Source organism: Equus caballus, chromosome 1 (genome assembly GCF_041296265.1).
Source record: "Equus caballus isolate H_3958 breed thoroughbred chromosome 1, TB-T2T, whole genome shotgun sequence".
Taxonomy (NCBI): Eukaryota; Metazoa; Chordata; class Mammalia; order Perissodactyla; family Equidae; genus Equus; species Equus caballus.
In genome coordinates, this window is record NC_091684.1 from 41,799,145 (window position 1) to 41,826,264 (window position 27,120).

The following is a 27,120-nucleotide window of genomic DNA, read 5'->3' on the forward strand; positions in this document are numbered from 1 at the left end:
CACCCACAAATCAATCAACATGATACACCACAATAACAAAATGAGGAAAAATGACATGAACATCTCAATAGATGAAGAGAAAGCAACTGACAAGATTCAACATCTATTTATGATAAAAACTCTCAATCAAATGGGTTAGAAGGAAAGTACCTCAAAATAATAAAGGTCATATATGACAAACCCACAGCCAACATCATACTCAGTGGGGAAAAACTGAAAGCCACCTCTCTGAGAATGGGAACAAAGGTGCCCCAATGCCCATTCTTGCCAGAGTACTGAAGGTTCTGGCCAGAACAATTAAGCAAGAAAAAGAAATAAAAGCTATCCAAATTGGAAAGGAAGAAGTAAAACTCTGTTTGTGGACGACATTATTCTATACGTAGAAAACCCTAAAGAATCTACCAGAAAACTATTAGAAATAACAAGTACAGCGAAGTTGTATGGTACAAAATCAACTTACAAAAATCGCTTACACTTCTATACACTAACAACGAACTAGCAGAAAGAGAAGTCAAGAATACAATTCCATTTACAATCACAGCAAAAAGAATAAAATATCTTGGAATAAACTTAACTAAACAAGTGAAAGACCTATAAACTGAAAACTATATGACATTATTGAAAGAAATTGAAGACCTAAAGAAATGGAAAGATATTCCATGCTCATGGATTGGAAGAATAAACATAGTTAAAATGTACATATTACCTAAAGCAATCTAGATTCAATGCAATCTCAATCAGAATCTCAATAACATTCTTCACAAAAATAGAACAAAGAATCCTCAAATTTATACGGAACAACAAAAAACCCCAAATAGCCAAACCAATCTTGAGAAAAGAGAACAAAGCTCGAGGCATCACAATCCCCAACTTCAAAATATACTACAAAGCTACAGTAATCAAAACAGCATGGTACTAGCACAGGAACAAACACACAGATCAATGGAACAGAATTGAAAGCCCAGAAGTAAAACTGCACATCTATGGAGAGCTAATCTTTGACAAAGGAGCCAAGAACAGACAATGGAGAAAGGAAAGTCTCTTCAATAAATGGTATTGGGAAAACTGGACAGCCACATGCAAACAACTGAAAGTAGACCATTATCTTACCCCATACACAAAAACGAAATTAAAATAGATTGAAGATTTGAATGCAAGACCTGGAACTATAAAACTCCTAGAAGAAAATATAGGGAGTACCCTCTTCGACACTGGTCTTAGTAGCATCTTTCTGAATACCATGTCTACTCAGGCAAGGAAAACAAAAGAAAAAATAAACAAATGGGACTACATTAGACTAAAAAGCTTCTGCACAGCAAAAGAAATCATGAAGAAAACAAAAAGACAACCCAACTGGGAGAAAACATTTGCATATCACATATCTGACATGGGTTAATTTCAAAAATAGATAAAGAACTCATACAACTCAACAACAAAAAAAACAAACAACCCAATCAAAAAATAGGCAGAGGATATGATCAGACATTTTTCCAAAGAAGATATACAGATTGCCAAGAGGCACATGAAAAGATGTTCAACTTCACTAATTATTAGGGAAATACAAATCAAAATTACAATGAGATACCACCTTACACCTGTCAGAACGGCAATAATTAACAAGACAAAAAGTAACAAATGTTGGAGAGGATATGGAGAAAAGGGAATCCTCAGAAACTGATGGTGGGAATGCAAACTGGTGCAGCCACTATGGAAAACAGTATGGAGATTTTGCCAAAAATTCAAAATAGAAATACCATATGAGCCAGCTATCTCACTACTGAGTATTTATCCAAAGAATTTGAATTCAACAATTCAAAGAGATCTATGCACCCCTATGTTCACTGCGGCATTATTTCCAACAGCAAAGACGTGGAAGCAACCCATGTGCCCATCAACTGATGAATGGATAACTAAGATGTGGTATATATACACAATGGAATACTATTCAGGAATAAAAAAGACAAAATCGTCCCATTTGCAACAACATGGATGGACCCTGATGGTATGATCTAAGTTAAGCGAAATAAGCCAGACAGAGAAAGACAAACATCACATGATTTCACTCATATGTGGAAGATAAACAAATACTTGGATAAAGAGAACAGATTAGTGGTTACCAGAACGGAATGCGGTTTGGGGGTTGGCAAAAGGGGTACAGATGTATGGTGACGGATAAAAGTTAGACTATTGGTGGTCTATACAGAAAGTGATAAATAATAATGTACACCTGAAATTACACAACTTTATAAATAATTTAAAAAATTAAAAAGCACCTAGAAAATGTAAATTATTAATACCAATATAAGAAAACAAATGAATAATCTATACAAATAAATATATATGTATATATACACACAGCTGGAATCACGTTTTAGGGTTTAGATCTGGTCAAGTCCTCTCATTTTAGAAATAAGGAAAAGACAAGTAGCAAGATAAGAATGCAGCTCTCCAAATTTCAGCCGTCTTTTACTTACGTAAGGTGATAAGGCGACTTTATTAAATGTTCAACTAAAATTAAAATTTAATTTCAAGTCTAAAATTATGTTGTAAAATGAGTATTCATGAATATGTGTGTTCAAACTAAGTAAAACACCCCAAAAAAGTACTTAAAGTCTTTCAAAAAGCTCAACCAGAAAAACAACTAATAATTGCATGTTTTTCCCCTAAAGGTACTCATCTTAGATCTTTCTAAGCTCTTCATGTTTCACACTCAACTAAAGTTACACAACGTGTGTTTTTAAACATGATCCAGGAATATCAAATAGAGCTTTAGACAACTCATATAATTCTCATACTTACGTAAGTGCACACATAAGCAACATGAACTGCCAGAGATATGAGCTGCTTTGGGGAAAAATTACCAGGCAAAAAACAAAAAACCTTTTAAAGTCTTCTCATACATCAACCCCAGTGAGGCATTTGGAGAAGCATCAGTTGAACACAGCTTAACACAAATGTAGAACTAAAATGACTCAAGCATAAAGTGCTTTTTCAATCAAAAGTATATAAAAAACTTCTGCTTCCAGCCAAGATGGAGTAAGAGGGACTGGATTTACCTTCCTGCCTTAAAGCCAGACAAAATATATGAAGCAGCAGTTTTCAGACATCTGACAAGAGACTAAGAGTTAAGGGGAAGCATATGAGGCGAACCCCAACAACTGTCTCAGCTTACTGCCTACAGTTTCCAGGCTGCAGCACAGGGAAGGGGAGCCCAAACAGAGCAAGGCAATGTTCCTAAATAGACGAGAGAGAACTGAGAATTTAGGGAGACCACACTGGCGGAATTCACAGCACAGACGACCAGAGAAGAGAGATCTGCAGGGACTCCTTGCAAGTTTTCAGATAGTACTAATCAGCACATGCATGTGAGAAAACGATCCAAATCCAGGGAAAAAAATTGGAAAGGAACAGGTGAAAGAATTCCCAAAGCTAACACAGGGCCAGGAATAGTTTGTGTTCCCATAGCCAGACTAGGAAAACCTCAAAATATATAGGGTACCAAATAGATGATCCAGAGGAATTGCCTCAACAGTGGGGCAAAATCAGCCCATAAAACATACTATTATAGAAACAAAAAGGCAAACCACAAACTAGGAGAATATATTTGTAAAGCATAAATCTGAGAAAAGGACTTGTACCTAGAATAAATATATAAAAAACTCATAACAACAATAATAATAAATGATAAACCCAGTTTAAAAAATGGCAAAAGATTTGAACAGACACTTCACCAAAGTAAACATATGGATGGTAAATAAGTACATGAAAAGATGCTCAATATCACTAGTCTTTAGGGAAATGCAAACTAAAACCACAATGAGCTACTACTACACATCCATTAGAATGGCTACTATTAAAAAGACCTACGATGCCAAGCATTGGCCAGGACATAGAATAACTGGAACTCTCACTCACTGACAGGAAGAGTTTGGCAATTTCTTAAAAAGTTAAACATATACCTACACACGACTCAGCTATTTCATCTCCAGGTATTACCAAAGAGAAATAAAAGCATATGTCCATACAAAGAGCACAAATGTTCACAACAGCTTTATTTGTAATAGCCTCAAACTGGAAACAACCCAAATGTCCATCATAAGGAGAATGGATAAACAAATTGTGGTGTTATCTGTATAATGGACTACTACTCAGCCTTAAAAAGGAATGTACTACTAATACGTGCAACAACATGGATGAATCTCATAACCACCATGCTGAGTGAAAGAAGCCAAGCCAAAAAATGTATAAAAAATGGAATGTATGGTTCCATTATATAAAATTCTAGAAAATACAAATTAATGTAGGGCAGAAAGAAGATCAGTGGTTGGCCTGGGAATGGAGGGTGGGAAATGGATTAGAAATAGTCACAAAGAAATTTTTGCATATGATAACTGTTTCATTATCTTGAGTGTAGTGATGGTTTCATGGGTGTATATATGTGTAAAAAGCTATCAAATTGTACACTTTAAATATGTGCCATTTACTTTACATTACACCTGAATTTAAACCTCAGTTTTAAAAAATCAAAACAAGTCTTAAGGGCTGACGTGCTGAGGTTAGTGAAAGAAGTCTTCAGAGACCAACCTCAAAGACTCTTCCTCCCATCATGCCCTACCAAACTCACAAGTCAAATTACTTCTCCTTCAGCACTTTTCTACCTGTTTTAGTGCTGTTATATAAATATCCTCCAAATTAGGACATGAGACAATAATATAAATGTATTCATCTTTGTATACTCTTTATTGTTGGCGCAATGTGTATTGGAGTGGAGTGAGAGTAACACTGAAACCATGGAAGCACTTAGAAGGCAGTTGCTAAAATCTAAAGAGAAGACATTAGCCTGAGTTGAGGTGGTAGCAGTGGGGGTGAAGAAACGTGGAAGGAATTGACATAAAACTGAAAGCAAAAAAAAAAAAAAAAAACACCATACGATACAGTGAGTAGATGCAGAAGGTGAGGGAGACAGTCAAGAATGACGCATAGGTTTGTGGCTTGGATGCCTGGGAGGATGATGGTGGCACTGACTAAAATAGAGACTACAAGGGAAAAAGGACTCTAGATATTCCTTCAATGCATACTGAGTACCAACGGCATCCCAGGCTTGTTTTAGGCACTGAGGAGAGAGCAGTGAAATAAAGTTCCAGATGTCACAGACCTACAGTCTACTGAGACATCACAGTCTAGCGAAAGTCAAAAAGTGTCTTTCTAGCGGCAGCTGGACATTTGGCTCTGAATTCAGAGCTACTCAGAATAGTTATACAAACTTTTACCTTATTTAGCAAGTATCTTTCAAGAACTAGCAGTAAAAGAGATTCCCAGTACACCCAGTTAAACTCTATGGAACCCTGACTTCAGAAAGTTAGCAAAAAGAAAAGAACAGGTTCTGAGGACTTAAAATCTGTTAATACATTTCTAAGAACTTTAAAAGATGAAGCTGTCCCATTAGAGTGGGCTAAATAATTGACCAAAATAGCTACTTAAAACTAGTTGGTGCCACTACACATTTATTTCAATGCTGCCATCTCATGTTAAAATAAGGAACTACACAACCTTAAAAAGCCATACCCTTATTCAACAGTGAAATCTGAAAATATCAAGTATTTGAGAGCTAATGAAAAGGTAGAAAAAAGGTTAATGAGAGTTATTTTATGATAGTAACAAATATTTACAGCAATTAATTCTGGTGTCTGAGAGTATCCACAACAAAAGGGAAGGGCTCATGAGGCAAGCAATTATAGAGCAGAATATAAACCTTACTTTCAAAAAGGAAATGACTTCTTGAATTTTCCCAATCTAAAAGATAAAAATATATTAACAGAGAGAATAAGGAAGGAAGGCAAAAGCAGAATAAAATCCAGAGACAGCTCATTTCTTCAATAAATTCAATCTGCTTTTCTAATTGCAGCTGCTTAAACAGCAAGCATGCTTTAAATTTGCTTAAATAGTGAATTTACTAGCTTTAACTTTAATCCTATCACTGTAGTGATGGTTTAAGAAGGCAAATAAAAGTCAAGATCCTAATAAGAGTCAAGGACCCTGAATTTGGAAGGCTGGTTACATTTAACTGAAATGTTGACACTTGTCAATTAACATTATTTGCAACCTTCAATTTTCTGTAAAATAAAATCATGCTATTAAAATTATGTTGAAAAATATTCAGAAACATTGAAGAATATCTCTGATTTAATGTTAACACAAAAAGACAATCTGTGCACACAGTACCACCTCAATGTGGGGTGGAGGAGGAACGGAGAAAACAAAACATAGCCTGCCAACTCTAGAATTAAGTGAAAGACATTTCTTCAGACAACATTAACGACAAAATATTGCTGATATATCTCCATATATAAATATACTCACTTACAAACTCCAAATCCAAATCCAAAAAAGACTTTAAGAAACAGGAAGAAAAAAAGTGAATGTTTTGATAAATAAGAAAAAATACAGGGGCCAGCCCCGTGGCCGAGTGGTTAAGATCACGCGTGGCTGCGGCGGCCCAGGGTTTCAGCGGTTCAGATCCTAGGCGCAGACATAGCACCGCTTGTCAGGCCATGCTGAGGTGGTGTCCCACATGCCACAACTAGAAGGACCTGCAACTAAGATATACAACTATGTACCAGGGGAGATAAAGCAGAAAAAAAAAAAAAAGAAAAAAAGATTGGCAACAGTTGTTAGCTCAGGTGCCAATCTTTAAGAAAAATAATAATAATAATAAAATACAAAGATACACTATTCTATTAAAATCTTATTATTCTACCACATTGCTGTGTGATGTTAATGGTGGAAGAGGCTGTGTATGTGGAGGAGGGGGTGGTACATGGGAACTCTGTAACTTCCCCCTAATTTTGTGAACCTAAAACTGCTCTAAAAAATGAAGTCTATTAATTTAAAAAACCCTATTATTCTCTCTCTGATGAGCATATGTTCATTTTTTCAGAAGTACTCAATTTTGGCACTGCTCATAAAATTGGTCATTTTGGTTTTTGGAAAGAAATCTGACAGAAGTCTCTAAATACACTTTTCTTACCTTTACCCATTTAATAAGATTTAATCTTGATTCAGCCAAGTAAATACTTTTTAAAATCCTAATCAGTCTTTTAGTATAGCGATAACCAGTTCCTGGAAAGTACCTGCCAGTTTCTCCACAATCACCGCTGACTCTTCTTCCTCAATTGGAAAAGGAGGCAGTGGCCAAAACGAGTTCCTGCTTTACAAGGTCAAACTCTCCTTCCTTCAACTCTTCATACTGTTTCACAATCTTACATAAACAGTGACACGATGACCCATGGCTATTACGTTTATTTCTATTTTCTCTAGATTGTAAGAGTCACAAGTGCAATGACTTTGTCTTATTCATCACTGTATCCAGCTCCTAAAACACTGCCTGCCACGCATTGTTGAATCAATCTTCTTTTCAATTCACAAATAAAGGAGTAAGCATCCAAAAGAAGTAGGGATTTTCTCCATCTTGCCAATGAAAAGGAAATTAGTTTAATAAATGAGCTCAAAGCTATGAAAATTTGAAGAGAATAAGTCTTACAAAGTACTTGTTTCTATTATTTGAATAATTATGGGGAGGGAGAAGTGTGTGAATGTCTGACAAGACATTAAGGACATGTTTTGACCAGAGAACTCTCATATACAATAACAATGCCATATTTGTATATCTCATTATACTAAGTGCTTTAATAGACATTATCTCATTTGATTGTCACAACAACCCCATGAGTCAGGAGAGATATTCCCCTTTTCAGAAGTGAGGAATCTGCAGCATCAATAAAGCAGAACCAGGACTCAAACCACATCCATGCATCTGCCTACCACATCACATTGCCTTTATATTACTAGATCTGATTCCACAAGCCATGCAAGAAAATTCACCTCATTGGCTTCTAAAATATAAAAGCACAATCAGCTGCTACTTAACATAATGGAGTACTCAATTAGTTGCATTTTCCTCTCTGAACTTCACTTGTGGGAGAGAGAAGCAAATTATAAGGAAATAAGCTAAAAAATTGGAATTTCATTTTAAGATAAAATCAAAACAAATAAAATGTCCCATTGTTTCCCCTGCCTGGTGAGACATGGTATTTGAAAAGATGCTGCTAAGACCAATGTTGAAGAGCATACTGCCTATGTTTTCTTCTAGAAGTTTTATGGTTTCAGGTCTTAGATTCAAGTATTTAATTCATTTTGAGTTAATTTTTGTGTATGGTGCAGATAACGGTCTACTTTCATTCTTTTGTCTGTCCAGTTTTCCCAACACCATTTATTAAAGAGACTTTCCTTTCTCTATTGTACTAAAAAGCTTCTGCACAGCAAAAGAAAACATCTACAACATGGAAAGACAACCTAACAACTGGGAGAAGATATCTGCAAACCATATACTTGATAAGGGGTTAATATCCCAAAATATATAAAGAACTCACATATCTCAACATAAGAAAGGCCAGCCCGATAGCATAGTGGGTTAAGTTCACACACTCCACTGTGGCGGCCCAGGGTTTGCGAGTTTGAATCCTGAGCATGGATCTACACACTGCTCACTGAGCCATGCCGTGGTGGCGTCCCACATGCAAGGTGGAGGAGGATTGGCACAGATGTTAGTTTGGTGACAATCTTCCTCAAGCAAAAAAGAGGAAGACTGACAACAGATGTTAGCTCAGGGCCAATCTTCTTCACCCCAAAAAAAGAAAAAATCAACATCAGAGAAACAACCAACCAATTAAAAAATGGGCAAAAGATCTGAACAGACATTTTTCCAAAGAAGATATACAGATGGCCAAGAGGCACATGAAAAGATGTTCAACTTCACTAATTATTAGGGAAATACAAATCAAAATTACAATGAGATACCACCTTACACCTGTCAGAATGGCTATAATTAACAAGACAAAAAATAACAAATGTTGGAGAGGATATGGAGAAAAGGGAATCCTCAGAAACTGATGGTGGGAATGCAAATTGGTGCAGCCACTATGGAAAACAGTATGGAGATTTTGCCAAAAATTAAAAATAGAAATACCATACGAGCCAGCTATCCCATTACTAGGTATTTATTCAAAGAACATGAAATCAACAACACAAAGAGATCTATGCACTCCTATGTTCACTGCAGCATTATTCACTATAGTCAAGATGTGGAAGCAACCCAAGTGCCCACCAACTGATAAATGGATAAATAAGATGTGGTATATAGACACAATGGAACGCTACTCAGCCATAAAAAAAGACAAAATCGTCCAATTTGCAACAACATGGATGGACCTTGATGGGATGACGTTAAGTGAAATAAGCCAGACAGAGAAAGACAAACACTGCATGATTTCACTCATATATGGAAGATAAACAAACACATGGATATAAAGAGAATAGATTAACGGTTCCAGAGGAGAAGGAGGTTGGCGGGTGGGCAAAAGGGGTAAAGGGGCACGCATGTACGGTGACAGATAAAAATTAGACTACTGGTGGTGAGTATGATGCAGTCTATACAGAAGCTGATATATAATAACGTAAACTTGAAATTACACAATGTTATAAACCAATATGACCTCAATAAAACAATTTTAAAAAAATGCACGTCAAACTAAAGAAATATGTACAGCCGTTGTGAGGTTAAAAAGTGTTTTTAATTGTCCATTAAGTATATTGATTTAATAAACTTGGACCCTGTCCATTTCCTTAAGTAACAGGGAGACTACAGTCCATTAAAGTTGAAATATTGAGAAGTGACACTAAAATTGAACAGAAGGCAGTGAAGCAATATCTGTAAAATGCAAGCTCTGCATTTCAACAGCTGTTAAGCATATAACCAATATATTGTTCCAGATAACATTTAATATTTCAAATGACACACCTCCTATAATCAAGTTACATTTCATCTCCTATCTGTTCCCCTGAACCCAGAGATAAATATAAATACACACACTCATATATATAATGCCTATGTACAGACTGAAATCCATTAAAAACTAATGATAAAAGCAAATCCTACGTACCCCTCCCTAGTCAGAGTAAAAGGCGGATTACCAGTAATCTTGAATTCTCCTGAATGTTCCTCCACAAGTTTCCATTTCTTTCATCCCAGAGGCTAACTAACCACTTATAAATTTCATACTAGTAACTGGTTTGCACATTAAATGTTGTGCTACATTAGAATTTATCCTTAAGTGCTAGTATTAATTTTATCTGCTTTTGATCTTTATCTAAAGAGAAACATACTTTGTGTATTTCTCTATGATTCGACCTCTTTTCTGCTCAAAGTCATACATTTGTCATTCAACACTGTTGATGCATGTAGCTCTAGTTCATTTATTTTATTTTTCCCTCTATGATTTTTCCATTGTACTGCTAATGAAAAGACGAACTGTTTCCTGTGTTCTTTATTTTTCCTATTATAAAAATACTGCTTAGAGCAGTTTTATCCGTGCTTTTGGAATTGCTCGTTTTTCGGGTATATGCATCTTCATATTTATGAAGTAATGCCAACAATTTTCCAAGGTGGTTGTACTTATATACACACTAAGATGGTCATTAAAATAAAAATTTAGATAGAGAGTTAAGCATCAGATAACAATGAAATGAAAAATAAATTAGTAAACTGTAAAATAGATTTGAGGTAAAAAACAAATTCAGTTCAAAGGTTAAAGAAATGGAAAAATATTAATGAGAAGGTTTGACATGCCTATGATTAAAAACTGTAGAAGGACAAATTAGAAAGAATGAAGAAAAGGTAATATTCAAATAGATGATGTTTGAGAATTTTCACAAATTAGTGAAAGACAGAAATCCTCAGATTCAATAGGAAAGAAAATCCTCAAGTCCTTATAATAAGTAAAAAATAATATTCCACCAAGACACAATATGGGGAATTTGCAGAACATCAAAGACAAAGTAATATCTACAGCATAATCCAAAAAAAGAAAGATAATCTACTAGGAGGAAACAATTAGGGATTATTAGATACCAAAGACACTGGAAGAATGTTTTAAAAGTGCTGAGGAAAAGTAACATTTCACCTGGCATCCTGTACTGATCCAAGTCATCATTCCTTTATAAGGATAAAATAAAAACATTTTGAAAAAATAAACAAAAAGGAAAAGACAGAGAAACTTTACTACTCCCTAAATCTTGCTAAATAAACTAGTAGGGAACTTTTTCATTAAGAAAGAAATAAGTAGAGCCAGCTCTGGTGGCCTACTGGTTAAAGTTCAGCATGCTTCACTTTGGCGGCCCAGGTTCAGTTCCCGGGTGTGGAACCACACCACTCACCTGTCAGTAGCCATGCCATGGTAGCGGCTCACACAGAAGAATCAGAAGAACTAAAAACTATACACAACTGTGTACCGGGGCTTTGCAGGGGAAAAAGAAGAAAAAAGGAGGAAGACTGGCAACAGACGTTAGCTTAGGGCAAATCTTACCCTCCAAAAAAAAAGAAAGAAGTAAAAATAAACAGTGGCGGTGAAATCAGTAACATATGGATATCTCCATAGAAGTCATGATTTCTCTAAAAAATGATAAAGAACAAGCGTGAGTAATTTAGAAATAAGGTAGAATAAAATGGTAGACAATACAAAAGCATAATCAACGAAAGAAAAACAAGTAAGACAATTTGAATTTTTAAAAACTTCTGCTCTGTGAAAGATACTGTTAAGAGAATGAAAAGACAAGCCAAAGACTGGCAGAAAATATTATTCAAACATATATCTGATAAAGAACTTGTATCCAAAATATACAAAGAACTTTTAAAACTCAACAATAAGAAAACAACTCAATTTAAAAATGGGCAAAAAGTACGAACAGACATCTAACCAAAGAAGATACACGGATGACAAATAAGCATACGAAAAGATGCTCAACATCACTTGTCATTAGAAAATTGAAAATTAAAACAATGAAGTACCATTACACATCTATTAGAACGGCTAAAATGCAAAAAATCTGACAATATCAATTGCTAATGAGGTTGTACAGCAAGAGGAACTCTCATTCATTGCTGGTAGGAACGTAAACTGGTACAACCACTCTGAAGACATTTTGGCAGTTTCTTCCAAAGCTGAACAAAGTTAGACCACGTGATCTAACAATTGATCTTCTAGGTATATACCCATTTGATCTGAAAATTTATGTTCACACAAAAACCTGAATGCAGATGTTTATAAGAGTTTTATTCATAATCACCAAAACCTAGAAGCAACCAAGATCTTCTTCAGAAGGGGAATGAATAAACAAAATGTGGTACATCCACACAAGGAAACACTATTCTGTGATTTTAAAAAATAAGCTATGCAGCCACAAAGAAATAGATGAATCTTAAATTCGCACTATTTCTAACTGAAAGAAGCCAGTTCAAGAAGACTACACACTGTATGGTAATAATCATATGACATTCTGGAAAAGGCAAAACTATAGACACACAAGAGAGATCAGCGGTTTCCAGTGGTTTAGGGGGCAGGGAGGAGAGGGATGACTGAATAAGTGAAGCCACAAGATTCTCAGGGTGGTTTAACTATTCTGTACGATACCGTAACCACTGATACATGACACTATGCATTTATCAAAAATCCAGTGAACTTTATGCACAAGGGAGACAAAATTAGTGTATTCAAACTTAAAAAATCATTTATAAGGCTGGGGGAATCCCAGAACTGAATGTAGAATGTGACAAAACAATCTAAATGTACTACAAATATATGAAACAACCTCACTGAAGGGGTAGGGGGAAAAGTTACTGACCTAAGCAACTTTGGATAGGACTGGAGTCTGTAAAACCAAAGACAACAAACTGCACATAAGCAATGTAGTGCAGTTGCTAAATTCGCATCCCGTAGGGTAAAGGTTAGTAATTCTCATACTATTAGACGTGTATAAGGGACTGAACAATTAAGTGAAAGTGTGGTGGATGGTGGCAGCCAGATTTCTTATTGTTGGCATGAGAATTTATGGATAAGCAGGAGGAGGAGCCCAGAACAATCTTCGTAGTAATGGATTACAGTTGGAGATATCAGCATGAACTCAGTCATCTATTTTCCTAAATATTTATATATAAAAATGTGTATTACATATATTCTTAAAAATATTTTCACTTAATTAAAATACTTCATTTAATATCAAGGAGACAGAATTTGGAGCTGTCACTTTATGTGATATCAAAAAGCCAGCAAGGGGGGGGGGTCATGTGATGAAATATACATTGATCATGGAAAGTAAATGAAAAATGATACTTCCTTGATTTCTGACAACTATTGATATTTCTAAGTTTCCGTTTTGGTCTTTTTTTGGAAAGTGACGTTATGAAAGCTTTGTATTGGCTAAAGAATGTAAACTATTATTACACTGGCAGTAAATATTTGAAAACAAGAGGACAAACTGTGGTAGAATATTCACTTCTCCCCAAATAATAGAGGATCCACACCCTTTTCCACATGACTTGTCCTTTGCACTAAAGAGATGGACTATCTTTCCTAATCCTTGACTTCAGGTTCATTTATGTAACTTACATTGGACAACAGACTAAGGCGAAGACTAAAGTGGCAGTTCTTTTTTTTTTTTTAAATATATCTTTTTTTTATTTTTCCATTTTTCTCCCCAAAGCTCCCCAGTACATAGTTGTGTATTGTTAGTTGTGGGTCCTTCTAGTTGTGGCATATGGGATGCCGCCTCAGCACGGCCTAATAAGCGGTGCCATGTCCGCACCCAGGATCCAAACCGGTGAAACCCTGGGCTGCCAAAGCGGAGCACATGAACTTAACCACTCAGCCACGGGGCTGAGTCCTAAAAGCCCCTAAAGCAGCAGTTCTGAACACAGCCTTAAGAGAACCTGAGTATTCCTTACTCTCTCTTGCACCTCAGCCATCAATGTGAGGGAAAAAAAGGCTTGGGCTAGTCTGCTCTTCCCAGGAGAAGCACACAGAGCAGAATTAAGCAGCTGCAGCCAAGTCACAAAAAGCCAGCTCCAAGTGTATTAGCAGATGTAGACATGTGAGCTAAAGAAATGATTATTGTATGCTGCTAATTTTTTTGCGGTTGTTTGTTATACAGCATTATTGTAGTTATAATTAACACATAAGGTCACTCACATCGACAATAAGTTAGAAAATGAAATGGCATAAACTAGTTTATTTATATCATTACACATAAATATGGCCAGCCCTGGTGTTCTAATGGTTAAGATTCAGGTACTCTCACTGCCTGGCCTGGGTTCATTTCCCAGTCAGGGAACCGCACTATCTGTCTGTCATTTGTCATACTGTGGCACCGCGTGTTGCTGAAAGCTATGCCACTAGTATTTCAAATACCAGCAGAATCACCCATGGTGGACAGGTTTCAGCAGATAAGACAGACTAACGCAGACTAGGAAGAAGGACCTGGCCACTCACTTTTGAAAAAACTGATGATAAAAACCCAGTGAATAGCAGCGGCGCATTGTCTGAGACAGCACCAGAAGGTAAGAGGACGGTGCAAAAAGGCCAGGGCAGGGTTCCGCTCTGCTGTACACATGGTCACTAGGAGTCGGAATCGACTTGATGGTAGTAATAACAACAGTTTTAAAATAAGTTTGAAGTAAGGTATTTATAAGTCCTTTTGTTCTTCTGTTTCAAAATTGTTTCAGTTCTTCTAGGTCCTTTGCATTTCTGTATACATTTCAGAATAAGCTTCTCAATTTCTACAAGACCTCCTGGGACTGTGATAGCGATTGCACTCAGTCTACAGATGATCAATCTGAATCTTCCAATCCATAAAGACAGTGTATCTCTGCATTTATTTGTGTCATCTTTAATTTCTCTCTGTAATGTTTTGTAGTTTTCAGTGTACATAAATACTCACTTATTTTAAAGCACCAATGATAAACTTCTTACTTAAGCTTTAAATCTATCAAATTGTAATAGCAAATCTTACAAAAGTTATCTAAGAATCTTTCGGACACCGTTTTAAGTTTGCACACCTCCCATTCAACAATGGGACAAACAGTGAACAAATAACAAAGCTCTGTTATCTCATAAAGTCTAAGGGTTTTAGACCATTCATAAAACCAAGGAGGAAAGAAGTTAATGCCTGTCTCAAAGACAGAACTTGCCTTGGCTTTGTGCCCCACAAAAGTGTTTGGTCGCAGTAACTAAATACTCAGTCTGGTTTTCTTCCCTAACTCCCATCTAACCCAAGAAAATTCCACAAACTAGTCTTATCCACACACACACAAAATTTCTCTCTCTCTCTACATATATATATACACACACACATACATACATACACATATAAAAATACTGCAAACACAATCAAATACGCCATCTTCAGTCTTCTTGTCTCAATCTTTACAGCACATTTTCATCTCCAGTTGTGAATGTATAAGTATTCAGGGAAGCATATTTGTCAAATAAAATAGGGGTTAGGCTCTTATCAAAGGTTCAAATTATAAAAAGTTTTTTAAAAAAATCTTGAAAAGTATTGAATGTTAACAAAGGCTTTTCAATGAGACATTCTCATTTAAAATAAAAACATTTCATAATTCATATGAGGAGCCATGTACAATTATACTGTTTATAATAGCAATAATAGAAACTACCCAAATGCCCACTGACAACAGAAGATGGTATAAATTGCCATATTTATTCACTGAATATCACACATTATTGATATTGCACTACAGTAAAAATGAATGAACTATAGTATATGCAACACAACATGATGAATATCATAAACATAATGTTGAGGGGGAAAAAAAACAAGTCCTAGAAGACAATAAGCATAAGAGTCTAAGCAAAACTAAACATATTGTTTGGGGCACACATGCATTCATAATAAAAACTTAAACCAAATTCAGAATAGTAATGACAGGGGATAGGGAATCGAGGGGGCAAGGAGAGGGAGGAAAATGGAACTACTGAGAAACACATAAATAAACAAATGTAAATTATTAGTAATGTTCTAGTTCTTGGGTTGAATGGAGAATTTATAGGCTTTATAACTTACATATGTCATCTAATTCTTTTGTAAGTGCAATTATTATACTAAAATATTTCTTAAAAACACAAGCAAGGGGCCGGCACAGTGGTGCAGTGGTTAAGTTGGCATGTTCCGCTTCAGCGGCTCAGGGTTGACCAGTTTGGATTCCAGGTGCAGACCTATGCAACACTTGTCAAGCCATGCTGTGGCAGGCGTCCCACATAAAACAGAGGAAGATGGTCACAGATGTTAGCTCAGGGCCAGTCTTCCTCAGCGAAAAGAGGAAGATTGTGGCAGATGTTAGCTCAGGGCTAATCTTCCTCAAAAAAAAAAAAAAAACCCAAGCAAAATCTATTTTTTTAAATCCTCTATTATGAAACATTTTCTAGAAGCTTAATTGGGCACTCAGAATATACATTGAAAATTTTTTTTAAAGTTTTTACCTTTGTTTCTGTTCAACTGCTTTGTCCAAGTGCTGAAAGATATCCTGAAACAGGGTGCAGCTGGATCGACTATTAATAGTATACCCATATCCTCTTTTCCAATATTGCTTCAGATCATTTAAATATTCTAATACCTAAAAATAAAAATTTCAGAAGTCATTACTAGTACATCTTATTAATGTAACAGATTCCCTGATTTAATAATGATTCTCTCAGAAAAGGTTCATTACCATTCTGCACAAAGTGCAGCAGAATTCTAGCATTCACAGAGTTTGTATTTGCCATTTCTAGCATTTAATAGTTGGCCCCAGAGGTCCATAACACATAAAGATTGAATTGTGGGAATGTAGAGGCTGCCATGCAAGAGTAGGTTAGTAGTACTCATAGCCGATAATCCAGCATCCATGACAGTTCAGGATAGTGCGTTAATAACATTTGTTCCCTTCCCCTGTCTTCTAAGTCACATTAAGATGATAGCAAAGATATATATGGAAAAAAGAAAAACAATGTATATAAAATAATATTCACTACAGCACAGAAAGATGCCAACAGTGGGTAGGAATTTTTAAGAATTTTAGGAAGGTAGAAACCAGATAGAGAATGAGTTACTTTGATTCATGTATTAGTTTGTCAAAAACAGTAATAAAACTAGACCAAAGATATCAAAAATTGGTATTGCTGGAAGAAATGTATACTGGTACAGACGTTCTAAGGGGCAAACTGGCAAAACCCATAAAAAAATACATCTCTATGGCCCATTTAATTCCATTTCTTATAAAGTAATATCTACAGAGGGGAAGAAAGAATGTCTTACAGCTGCAGTGCTTATAGGAGTACAAAAAAAATTCCTGGAAATACCTAAATTTCATTAATAAGTAGATGTTTACATAAACTATGGTATACACATACCATGGAATACTATGCAGTTACTAAAAATTCTATATTGTGGATTTACATGTATTGACATGGAAAGATCTGCAAGACATACTGCTGAGTGAGAAGAGAAGGTTAAGAATAACAAATACAGTATAATACCATTTATTACCAAAATACACATATACACACATAGACATTATGCTGTTTACATTTCTAAGAATGATATAGATTATAAATAGCAGCATAGAAAAGGGTCGAAAGGCACATATCAAACTGACAGCAGTGATTAATCTTGAGAGGTGGAGAGGTCTTGAACTGGAGACAGTGATTAAGTTAGCGATTTTCTGAACATTAAGCTCTGTACTCATGTATCATTTGATCAGATAAACACTAATACTAGAGGGCTAAATTTGCAATCCAAAAGAGGTACAAGAGACAACTATGCAGTAGTTATGAGCCATTCTTCCCCCAAAGAACCCCTAGAGAAACTAAGTGCAAGCCATAAGTTTAAGAGCAAGAGCAAGCATAGGCCAGTGCCATATACCAAAAATAAAACCAAACATATATCAAAGAGGCAATTAAATCAAGAAGTTATCAAAAGGGACAAAGTAAACATTAAAAAAAGTAAAAAAGGAATTAAAATAAAGAGAATTCAATAAAGTTCTGCCAAATCTATTGGAAGAAATAAAAATAGTTTGAGAAATGAAAAAAGATATAACTGCAGATTTTTTTAAAAAATCACACATGCACACTGTTAAAACTTTATATCAAAAAGACTTGAAAATGTAAATGAAATACGTGGTTTTTCTAGGAAAATATAAGTTACCCAAACTGACTCAGGAAAATCTGACTATACAAAATAACTACAAGTCAAAGGCCTACCTAAAAGATACTAGGAATAGTTGGTTTTAAGCATGAGTTCCACCAAAACTTCAAGGAGTAGTTCCTAATATTTAAATTATTCCAGGGTTCAGAAAAAGATGGAAAGCTTCTCAACTCATTTTAGAAAGCTTATAGAAGCCAGTTACCAAAACTGGACAAAAAAGCACAAAGAAAAGAGGTGAGGGGAGAAAATTCAGACCACTGCATTACAAGACATTGTATCCTGTGCTCTCATCCACTAAATGCCATCTGTGACTCCCAGTCATTGCTACAAACAAAAGTCCCTCTTACATTTCTAATCTTCCCAAAGGGAGAGGAGTAGAGCCAGGCCAGTAGTACTACTCACAAATGAGCGCCACCGCCATAAACCAACCTCACTATAAACATGATTTAATGAATCTGAAATAAACCATTACCAAATAAAATTCAGCAGTATATTAAAAGGATGTATCATCTGCCATGATGGAATAACTGATACCAGTCATGCCCTCTTGACACAGAAAACTAGAAAATGAGACAAAATATATAAAATAGATATTTTCAGGCATTGAGTAATAAGCACTGAACTGTGATGACCAAGAGGAACAAAGTAAACTCAACAGCTGCCCCAGCTTTCTGCCTGGAGGCACTTTAAACTGTGGCACAGGGAAAGGAAATGCAGCAGTCTTGCTGAGTTGAGGAATCAGAACTCCGTTTACTAAGTCTGAAGCGGCTGGAATTAGCATGGTAGAGTATCATTGAGGAGGAAGCTACACAGAAAAAGAGCTCCAGAAATCTGGAGAGTCCCCTTGATTCTGTTGCTGAATGTTGTGGGAGTTGTAAGCTGAACAATCGCAGACATGTCACAAGGCTAGGAGATATTCAAGTTCCATGCAGCCTAAGCAGAGAGAGCTTCAAAAGACACCCAGGTATCCAGGACTTCAAAACAGACCACAGGAGGGTCATTCTTTAATAGTATAAAGCACGGGTATAAGTGCAGGTCGAGAGTCTAAAACTCAGAAAGAAGGCTCAAAAGGTCAAGCTGACCCACAAGTAACTTAACTGCAAAATAAAACAAATTTCAACACTCTTTAAAGGAAGACAACAAAATCCAGGCATTCAACAACATAACATTCACAACGTCCAGTATCTAATAAAAAATTACTAAAAATACATGAAGAAACAAGAAATGCAACCTAAAATTAGGAGAAAAATGCATCAATAAAAGAATTTATCTAAAGAAAGAAGAAATGCGAGGATGATTCAATTTTAGAAAATATACTAAATAATTCAATGTTAGAAGATTAAAGAAGAAAAAAATACCATCATCCTCCTAGATGCCAAAAATTCAGCACACATTCCTGATTTTAAGAACAATAAGCAGGGGCCGGCTCTGTGGCGGAGTGGTTAAGTTCGCGCGCTCCACCTGGGCGGCCCAGGGTTCGGATCCTGGGCGCGGACATGGCACCGCTCATCAGGCCACATTGAGGTGGCATCCCACATCCCACAACTAGAAGGACCTGCAACGAAGATATACAACTACGTACCGGGGGGGGGGGGGGGGGGGGGGGGCGGTTGGGAAATAAAGCAGGAAAAAAAAAAAAGTTGGCAGCAGTTGTTAGCCTAGGTGCCAATCTTTAAAAAAAAAAAAAAAAAACAATAAGCAAAAGAAGGTTTTAGTAAGGAAAAAACAGAAATTTCCTTAACTTGGTAAGGATAACTACAAGAGATTACACCAAACATCACAGTTTATGATGAAACATTAGAAGTGTTAATTAGAAAATATAAACAAAACTTCGAGGGTTTTTGGGGGGGTTTGTTGTTTTTGCTGAGGGAGATTGTCCCTGAGCGAATACCTATGCCAATCTTCCTCTATTTCGTATGTGGGCTGCCATCACAGTATGGCTGATGAATGGTGTAGGTCCACACCTGGGACCCAGATCCATGAACCCAAGCCGCTGACGAGGAGTGCATGGAACTTAACTACCACACCACAGGACCAGCCCCAAAGCTGAGTTTTAAGATGGTAAAATTGAGATACACCTGCTCTCTTCTCTCAGAAATCACCCTATAAATAAAAGAATAAAAAAATAGAAATGTAAATGCCTTCTTCAAAGAGATTAGGAGACCTCTGTACCCTGAAGCACCATAAATGAGGAAGGACCGCCAAATGCAGTGAAAATCAAACAAAGTACCTCAGATAAAACAAGCAGAGGACAGATCTTCAAAGCACATGGTACACTTGGAGGAGCAAAACCAACAATCCTTTGCTTGAAACAATGAGAATGAAGTCTGAGCAGAGCACCTCACAGGATAGCATATACCACCACCACAAGGAAACACACATTCCATCTTTACAGGAAGCATGCTGCAAAGGATCTCAGAGGAGAACAACTCTAAATTGGAAGGAACACTACTCATCTCTGCTCATTCCTGCTGGCTGGTTGGGGAGAAGTAAAGCTAAACTCACAGCACAGATGAGTAATAATTAAAAAGGAGGCTAGCATGGCATCTATAAAAACGTAAAAAAAAAAGAAGACTGCTATACAGATAAAGTAGCCAGGAAAAAAAAACCTCTCAACGAAGAAATTCTGCCATAAAGCAAATGAAAACTGTGATTAAATAAACATAGTATAGTGAATTCCAAAGACTTAATAAAATAATCATTTAAAAAAAGAAAGAGAGTCAAAAGTAACGGGAAAAAAATGAAAAAAAGCATAAAGACAGAAATACAAGCTGGAACAGCTCCAAAAATAGTATGGTGTTATCTAGTAAATTTCAGGTTTTGCATATCCTCTGATCCAGCAATTCTAGCATACGTCGACCTTCAGAAATATATGTGTATTTGCCCCAGACATATACAAGAATGTTCATAATAGCACCAAAGTGAAAATAACCAAAAGTATAATGAACTTGTCTACCAACAAGATAATGGATTAAAAAACTGTGATAACTCACATAATGGAATATTATACAGAATGAAAACAAGTGAACTATAGTTACATGCAGCAACATAGATAAACCTTAAAAACATAATGGACAAAAACTAGAAACCAAAAAAACTACATAATGACTGACTCCATTATATAAAGTTCAAAAATATATAAAGTTAAACTGTTCCTTGGGAAAAAAATAATACATGAGCAAACACGAAACTAATGTAGTGAAGAAAACTGTGAAAGTACAAACACTCACATGAGTAATAACAGGGAAATAATCTCAGATACAGAGGGAAAACATTTTTTTTAAATCATGAGATAAATCTGCCAAACTCTACAAATAAATCTGAAAACCTGGATGACATGAGTGACTTTTGTAAGAAAACATTAGATACCAAAATTGACTCCAAAAGAGATAGAAAATCTAGATGGACCCATTATAGAAGACATATACAAAGTTACAAAAACACTATCCTACAGAAAAGTACCTTCATGTGCCATTTCTTTTGTAAAGATTTACCTGACTGCCAATAAATCAACTTTCTCCCTGTGTTATCACTATACCTTATATATACTTCTATTATAGCCATCCCATTGACTTACAATGGTTTATTTGTGTCTTTCACTCCTTGTGGCATTCTTTGAGGACAATGCTTATCGTATGTTGGTATCTTTAGTTCCAACCAAATGCCTGGCACAGAGCAGGCACTCAAACAATATCTGAGGAATGAACGCACACAATGGTCCAGCATTTCACAAGGTTTTGGATAACTAACAATCTCCATAATCCTCAGAACTTCATAAATGTCCGTTCATTTCTAATTTTTTAACACTTTAATGGAGAATTTAAAATATATAAAAAATAGAGAATAGCATAATGAACCCCTGTGTACCCATCATCCAATTTCAACAATAATCAACATTTGGCAATCCTGTTTCAGTTATGTCCCTACCAACACCACTGGATTATTTTGAAGCAAATCCCAGATAACATTTTATTTCATCTTTAAATGCTTCACATTTAAAACTATTTCACAGTGAAAAGTCCTAAGCAGAGGGAGATTATTTTGTCTCAAATAAGTGAGAAAGAAAATAATCACAGTAAATATACCAAGGGAATTTCTTTTGGGAGGGGGGCGGTGAGGAAGATTGGCCCTGAGCTAACATTTGTTGCCAATCTTCCTCCTTTTGCTTGAGGAAAATTGCCACTGAGCTAACATCTATGCCAATCTTCCTCTATTTTATGTGGGATGCCACCAAAGCATGGCTTGACACATGATGCTGGGTCTGCACCTGGGATCCAAACCTATGAACCCGACCACAGAAGCAGAGTGCACAAACCCAACCACTACATCACCGGGCTGGCTCCAAACCTGCGTTGTTTTAAACCACTAAGTCTGTGGTAGTATTTCAACAACTATAATAACTTGGGAAAACAAGCTGTTCCTTTGTTAAAAGGTAAATTTCCCTTTTGCCAACACCCATCAGTCATTTACACAATACTTAAAAATCACTTCAGTTATGTTTACTGGTCTTCCCTAGAGCAATCTGGGTAGGGAGAAAAGGAAGATGAAGTATTTTGACACGAATGGTGACCGTAGTCTCAGGTTATACCTATACCGGCATAATTATCAATGATGCCTCTTTCACTTTAAAAGTATTCCAACTTAGAAGACGAATTTTATGGTCATCCTAAGCACAGGGCATTTCAAAAGAGGACAGGCCAGCTAGCTTCTGAAGTGATGAGGTATGGACAGTTAGAGGAGATGAGTAGGGAATCTGGTAGTTGGGACAGAGAAAAAGTAGGTCATCAGGAAGCAATTCAGGAGCACAGAGAGGAAATACAATACACCTATTACTATTGGTGCTCAGCATCCTAGAGCACCCATCCATCAGGGGCCCTTCTCCCCTTCCTGCAGCTCATCCGCTAAACCCTACTCCTGCACTGGCACAACACTATGTAAAATCACCTTTAATCTGGTTGCTGGTCACTTAAATCTTTGAGTAACAAAATGAAGCACTTGTTTACCTTTAAATGTACATTAGCTCTAGCTTAAAAGCCTCCTTCTATCTGGCAAATAGTATACTTTTTTTCAAAATGTGAGGTTAAATTCTGAAGTTAATAATGAATACTGGATAATGAATACTGGATTATGAATAAGGAATACTGAAGGTTTCATACGTAGGCAAGGGATGACTAAATTTTCAAAAGTCCACATTCCTGAATGATCCATACATACAGACACATCCTACTCTCAACCACCAGAATTCTACCCAATGCCACTGTCCTCAATGCTTAAGAAGACACTAAACACTCTCCTATCCTGCCTCTGGCTCCCAGCATCCCAGAATTGACCAGAATTTGCCTGCACTTATCTTCCTTGAGTCTAAAAGTCTACAAACAAGCCATACAAATGAAGGAGGAAAAACAGGGAATATGAAGCAGGCAGACGGAAATTGTAGATGAATTATTCCCATCACCAGGTGGAACGCAGAACTCAATTTATCATGAAAACTGTTATAAAAGAAATAGTTAGGTTTTCGGAAAAGCATTCATCCTCTCTGAACTTTGGCTTCCTACAAAAAGACGACTTTGGATTATATTAGCTCTATAATTCTTTCCAGCAGTAAAATTTGATGACGGATTACATAGGTTTTTAACTGGGTGAACCTAGAAATCAAATCACCATGGAAAGATGTTTTCCAGAGTTTTATGAACCCAAACTATTTACAAGTAGGTAGGCCCTATCTGAACAATTAATCCCATTTTATGTAAGGAAAATTTCGAGTTAAGGAAAGACAGTTAATGTTCCCTACTCTGCTTATTTTTTGAAAAGCTGCTTCAAGTAACAACAACAAAAAAAAATCACACACAAAACCTGCAAAAGTAACACTTACCTTTGCATCATCTATGTCAAAAACATCACACCAAGGAGATTTAACACCTTTAATTGCCAGGTCAAATGAACAGGTAAAAAAAGCTACCTGAATTAAATCTGAAAAAAAAAGAAAGGTAAATTTGTGGGTTACTATTTTCTGCAATTTTCCAAAGGCTAAATTTCTACAGAATGCCATGTGCAGCACAGCTGAATAAACTGGATATGTTTAATTTGGAGAAGAGACGATTCAGTTTCTTCCTGGCTATCAAAGAATTGAGTTACTCACTACAATCCAAAGGGGAGGAACTGTCCAGAAGAAACCATGAGGAAGTATAAATTTCACTCCAATGAAACTAAGAAACTTTTTCTCTGTAAAACTGTAACTTTCTCTGTTTTTAAAAGTAATATGTTTGTTAAGAGCATTTTTATCCACCAAATCCAACAAAAAGTTTAACCCAAGGACTTACTACCTGAAACATAATTTTATTTTAATTTTAGAGGGTTGGAGGAAGAGAAATAAAGTTATAAAAGGTTTTAGTCCCCAACTTGAAAATTAGGAATAACAAAGCACATTTATTGAAGAGTTCTTTTAACTACACAACAATTCATATTATAACTATTAAGAAGAAGGAAGTATGGAGAGAAAGATATAAAAGGGAAGAGAAGACTGCAGAAGGCAGAGAGGGAAGAAAGGGCAGAGTAAGTGAGGGTCAGGAGGAAGGTGAAACAAAGAGTGAAGACGGAGAGAAACAAAGAGAAAAATCACACTGAGGAGGGAGAGAGGTTGATAGCAGCAGGTTTTCAAATTTAGCTGCTCCGTCAGGCAGTGGATTTCAGAGTAAGTTACACTGCTAATTAGGTGATTGCATTATGTTTAGATACATATGAGTTTTGAAGAGAAGGGATAAGGGAATGAGTACTTGGGCTATAAAAGGTAGCCTTTGTCAGGACCAAATAAAAACACTGCACTCTAGGCAAGGGAAGTGGGTGATCTTTGACGCTACAGAGAGAGAAGTCAACTGCAGGAGTCGCCTCCATTGCTTCGATTTTTCTTTAACTTCACTGCGTTTCCTCTTTCCTAAGGAAAACAGGACCAAAAAATAATTGATCTTACATGCTTTTTGCAGTAGTTTTGAGTAAAAAGAACTTCCCTGAGGCAGTATATAGTACAAAAAGAATATTTAATTGGGAATATATGTAAAAGCCATTTAAAAACTTTGCCTATATAAATGAAAGGGTTTATAATCCTAATACTTAACATAATATAGTAGCTTTTAAGTACGATATATGTTTGATGAAAGGACCTGGCTCATTAACACTTGAAGTTCTACTTCTGAAACTATGAGTGAGTCCAAATGGTCTGTTCTTTAACCAGAGGGGAGTTGACTGAAAAAATATTCACCAAAAAACTTTGAAGTACTGGTACAGGGAGAAAAAGCGTAAGATAACGACTGAGGTTATGAGACCTGACTGCCGCTAATTATCCTGGGCAAGTCACTCTAGGCTCTCTGGGTCTCAATTTTTCCACCTGCCTAATAGGGAGGTTAGACAAGCTTTCATGACAAGTAATGGCTCTCATCCACCTACTAAGACCATTCCGACTTTTTGGTCAATCTTTTGGAACCTCAAAACTATTTCAGATGGATTAAAGATTTAAACATTAAAAAACAAATTAAAATTAAAATAATAAAATATAATAATCTTGGGGTAAGAGAATATTCCTATGCAAAATACAACACCCAGAAGCCATAATGAAAAGACAAATATGACTACATAAAAGATGTAAACCTGTGTACAAAGGCATCAAAAACAGACTTAAAAGATGACCAACAAAATTAAGAGAAAATGTTAGCAACATACAATAGGCAAAAAATGTATCCTTTGTCAAGGAAAATGAAAGGATATATAATTAATATATCCATAACACATAAAGGGTACTTATGATCAACATAAAACAATAATAAGAAAAAACAAAAATAATTCAACAGAAAATGGACAACATTAAGAGGCAATTATAAAGAGAAATGCAAATATCTAATAAACATATGAAAAGATGTTCACCTTCACAAGTAACCAAAGAAATGCACATTAAAGCTAGATTCCATTTTTTATTAATCAAATTGGCAAAAATCAAAATGACCAGTAATAGCCATTGTTGGATGAGATAGGAGAAAATGAGCATTCTCATATATTATTGATATAAATTTTTCTATACTTTCAGAGAACAATTTGGAAGCATATGTCAAGATGTAAAATATTCATGCTCTTTAACTCAAATTCCACCTAGTTATCTTATAGATCCACTCTCAAGTACAAAAACCAGACTATAAGAATGTTCACTGTAGCATCATTTGAAACAGTTAAAAACTAAGGAAAACCTCAGTAGGAAAATGATTTCCTATAAAAAGAACTTGGATTGTTTTAGCTCCAGTCTCTCCCACCAGTAAAATCTGATGATCATTAAATAAGTTTTAAACTAGCAGTGACCAAGAAATTGAATCACATATCCTACGAAATAACATAAAATGTAAAAGAATGAGAGAGCTATAGGAGACAGACATATTGCTAAACGAAAATACATACAGCATCACATCTCTACATAAAAAAAAAAATTTAAATAGCTAAAATATTTTGAGCAGTTACTCTGTGCCAGGTACTGTGCTAATGCTTTGCATGAATTAATCTCATAAAATCTTTGCAATAATTCTATGAGGCAGGTACAATTCCTATACCCATTTTACAGGAAAAGAAACTATGGCATAGAGATATTAAGGAACTGGCTGAAGATGACAGTTACAATAGCATAACAGAGGCAAAATTCAAACAAACAGTCCAATTCCAGAACCCACAATTTTAACCACTATGCTTTAATTGCCTCCAAAAAGTTGTTCTCAGTCGCCCCATCAGTCAAACACAAATAATCCTGTCCATTCAGAGACTAAAAATAGTTTTTAAAAAATCTTCTTCAACAATCTAAATGCTCACTAACAAAATAATGGCTAGATACTGGTATAGTTATATAGTGGAATTCTGGACAAAAGTTTAAAATATAGGACTAAACTACACACCTTAAAAATAAAAGGAATTAAAATCAAATTTTGGACTGCTATCATACAGTTTGATACTATTCTTAAAAGTTTAAAAATTTGCAAAACAATATCCCATTTATATATAGAAACA

General features: G+C 35.8%; 1 protein-coding gene across 2 annotated transcripts in view; it reads right to left on the reverse strand.

The window, feature by feature from the left end:
- Positions 1 to 27,120, reverse strand: part of MINPP1 (multiple inositol-polyphosphate phosphatase 1) — a 49,652-nt gene that overhangs the window by 16,944 nt on the left and 5,588 nt on the right. Inside the window, exons 3-4 of one of the 2 annotated variants that reach the window (XM_001503220.6) lie at positions 23,960 to 24,057; positions 16,386 to 16,519 (exon numbers count right to left, since the gene is read on the reverse strand). The exons of the other annotated variant lie outside the window; for it this stretch is intronic. Coding sequence (XP_001503270.2) covers positions 16,386 to 16,519; positions 23,960 to 24,057 — 232 coding nt within the window. The remainder of the gene's footprint in view (positions 1 to 16,385; positions 16,520 to 23,959; positions 24,058 to 27,120) is intronic. 2 annotated transcript variants of the gene reach the window in all.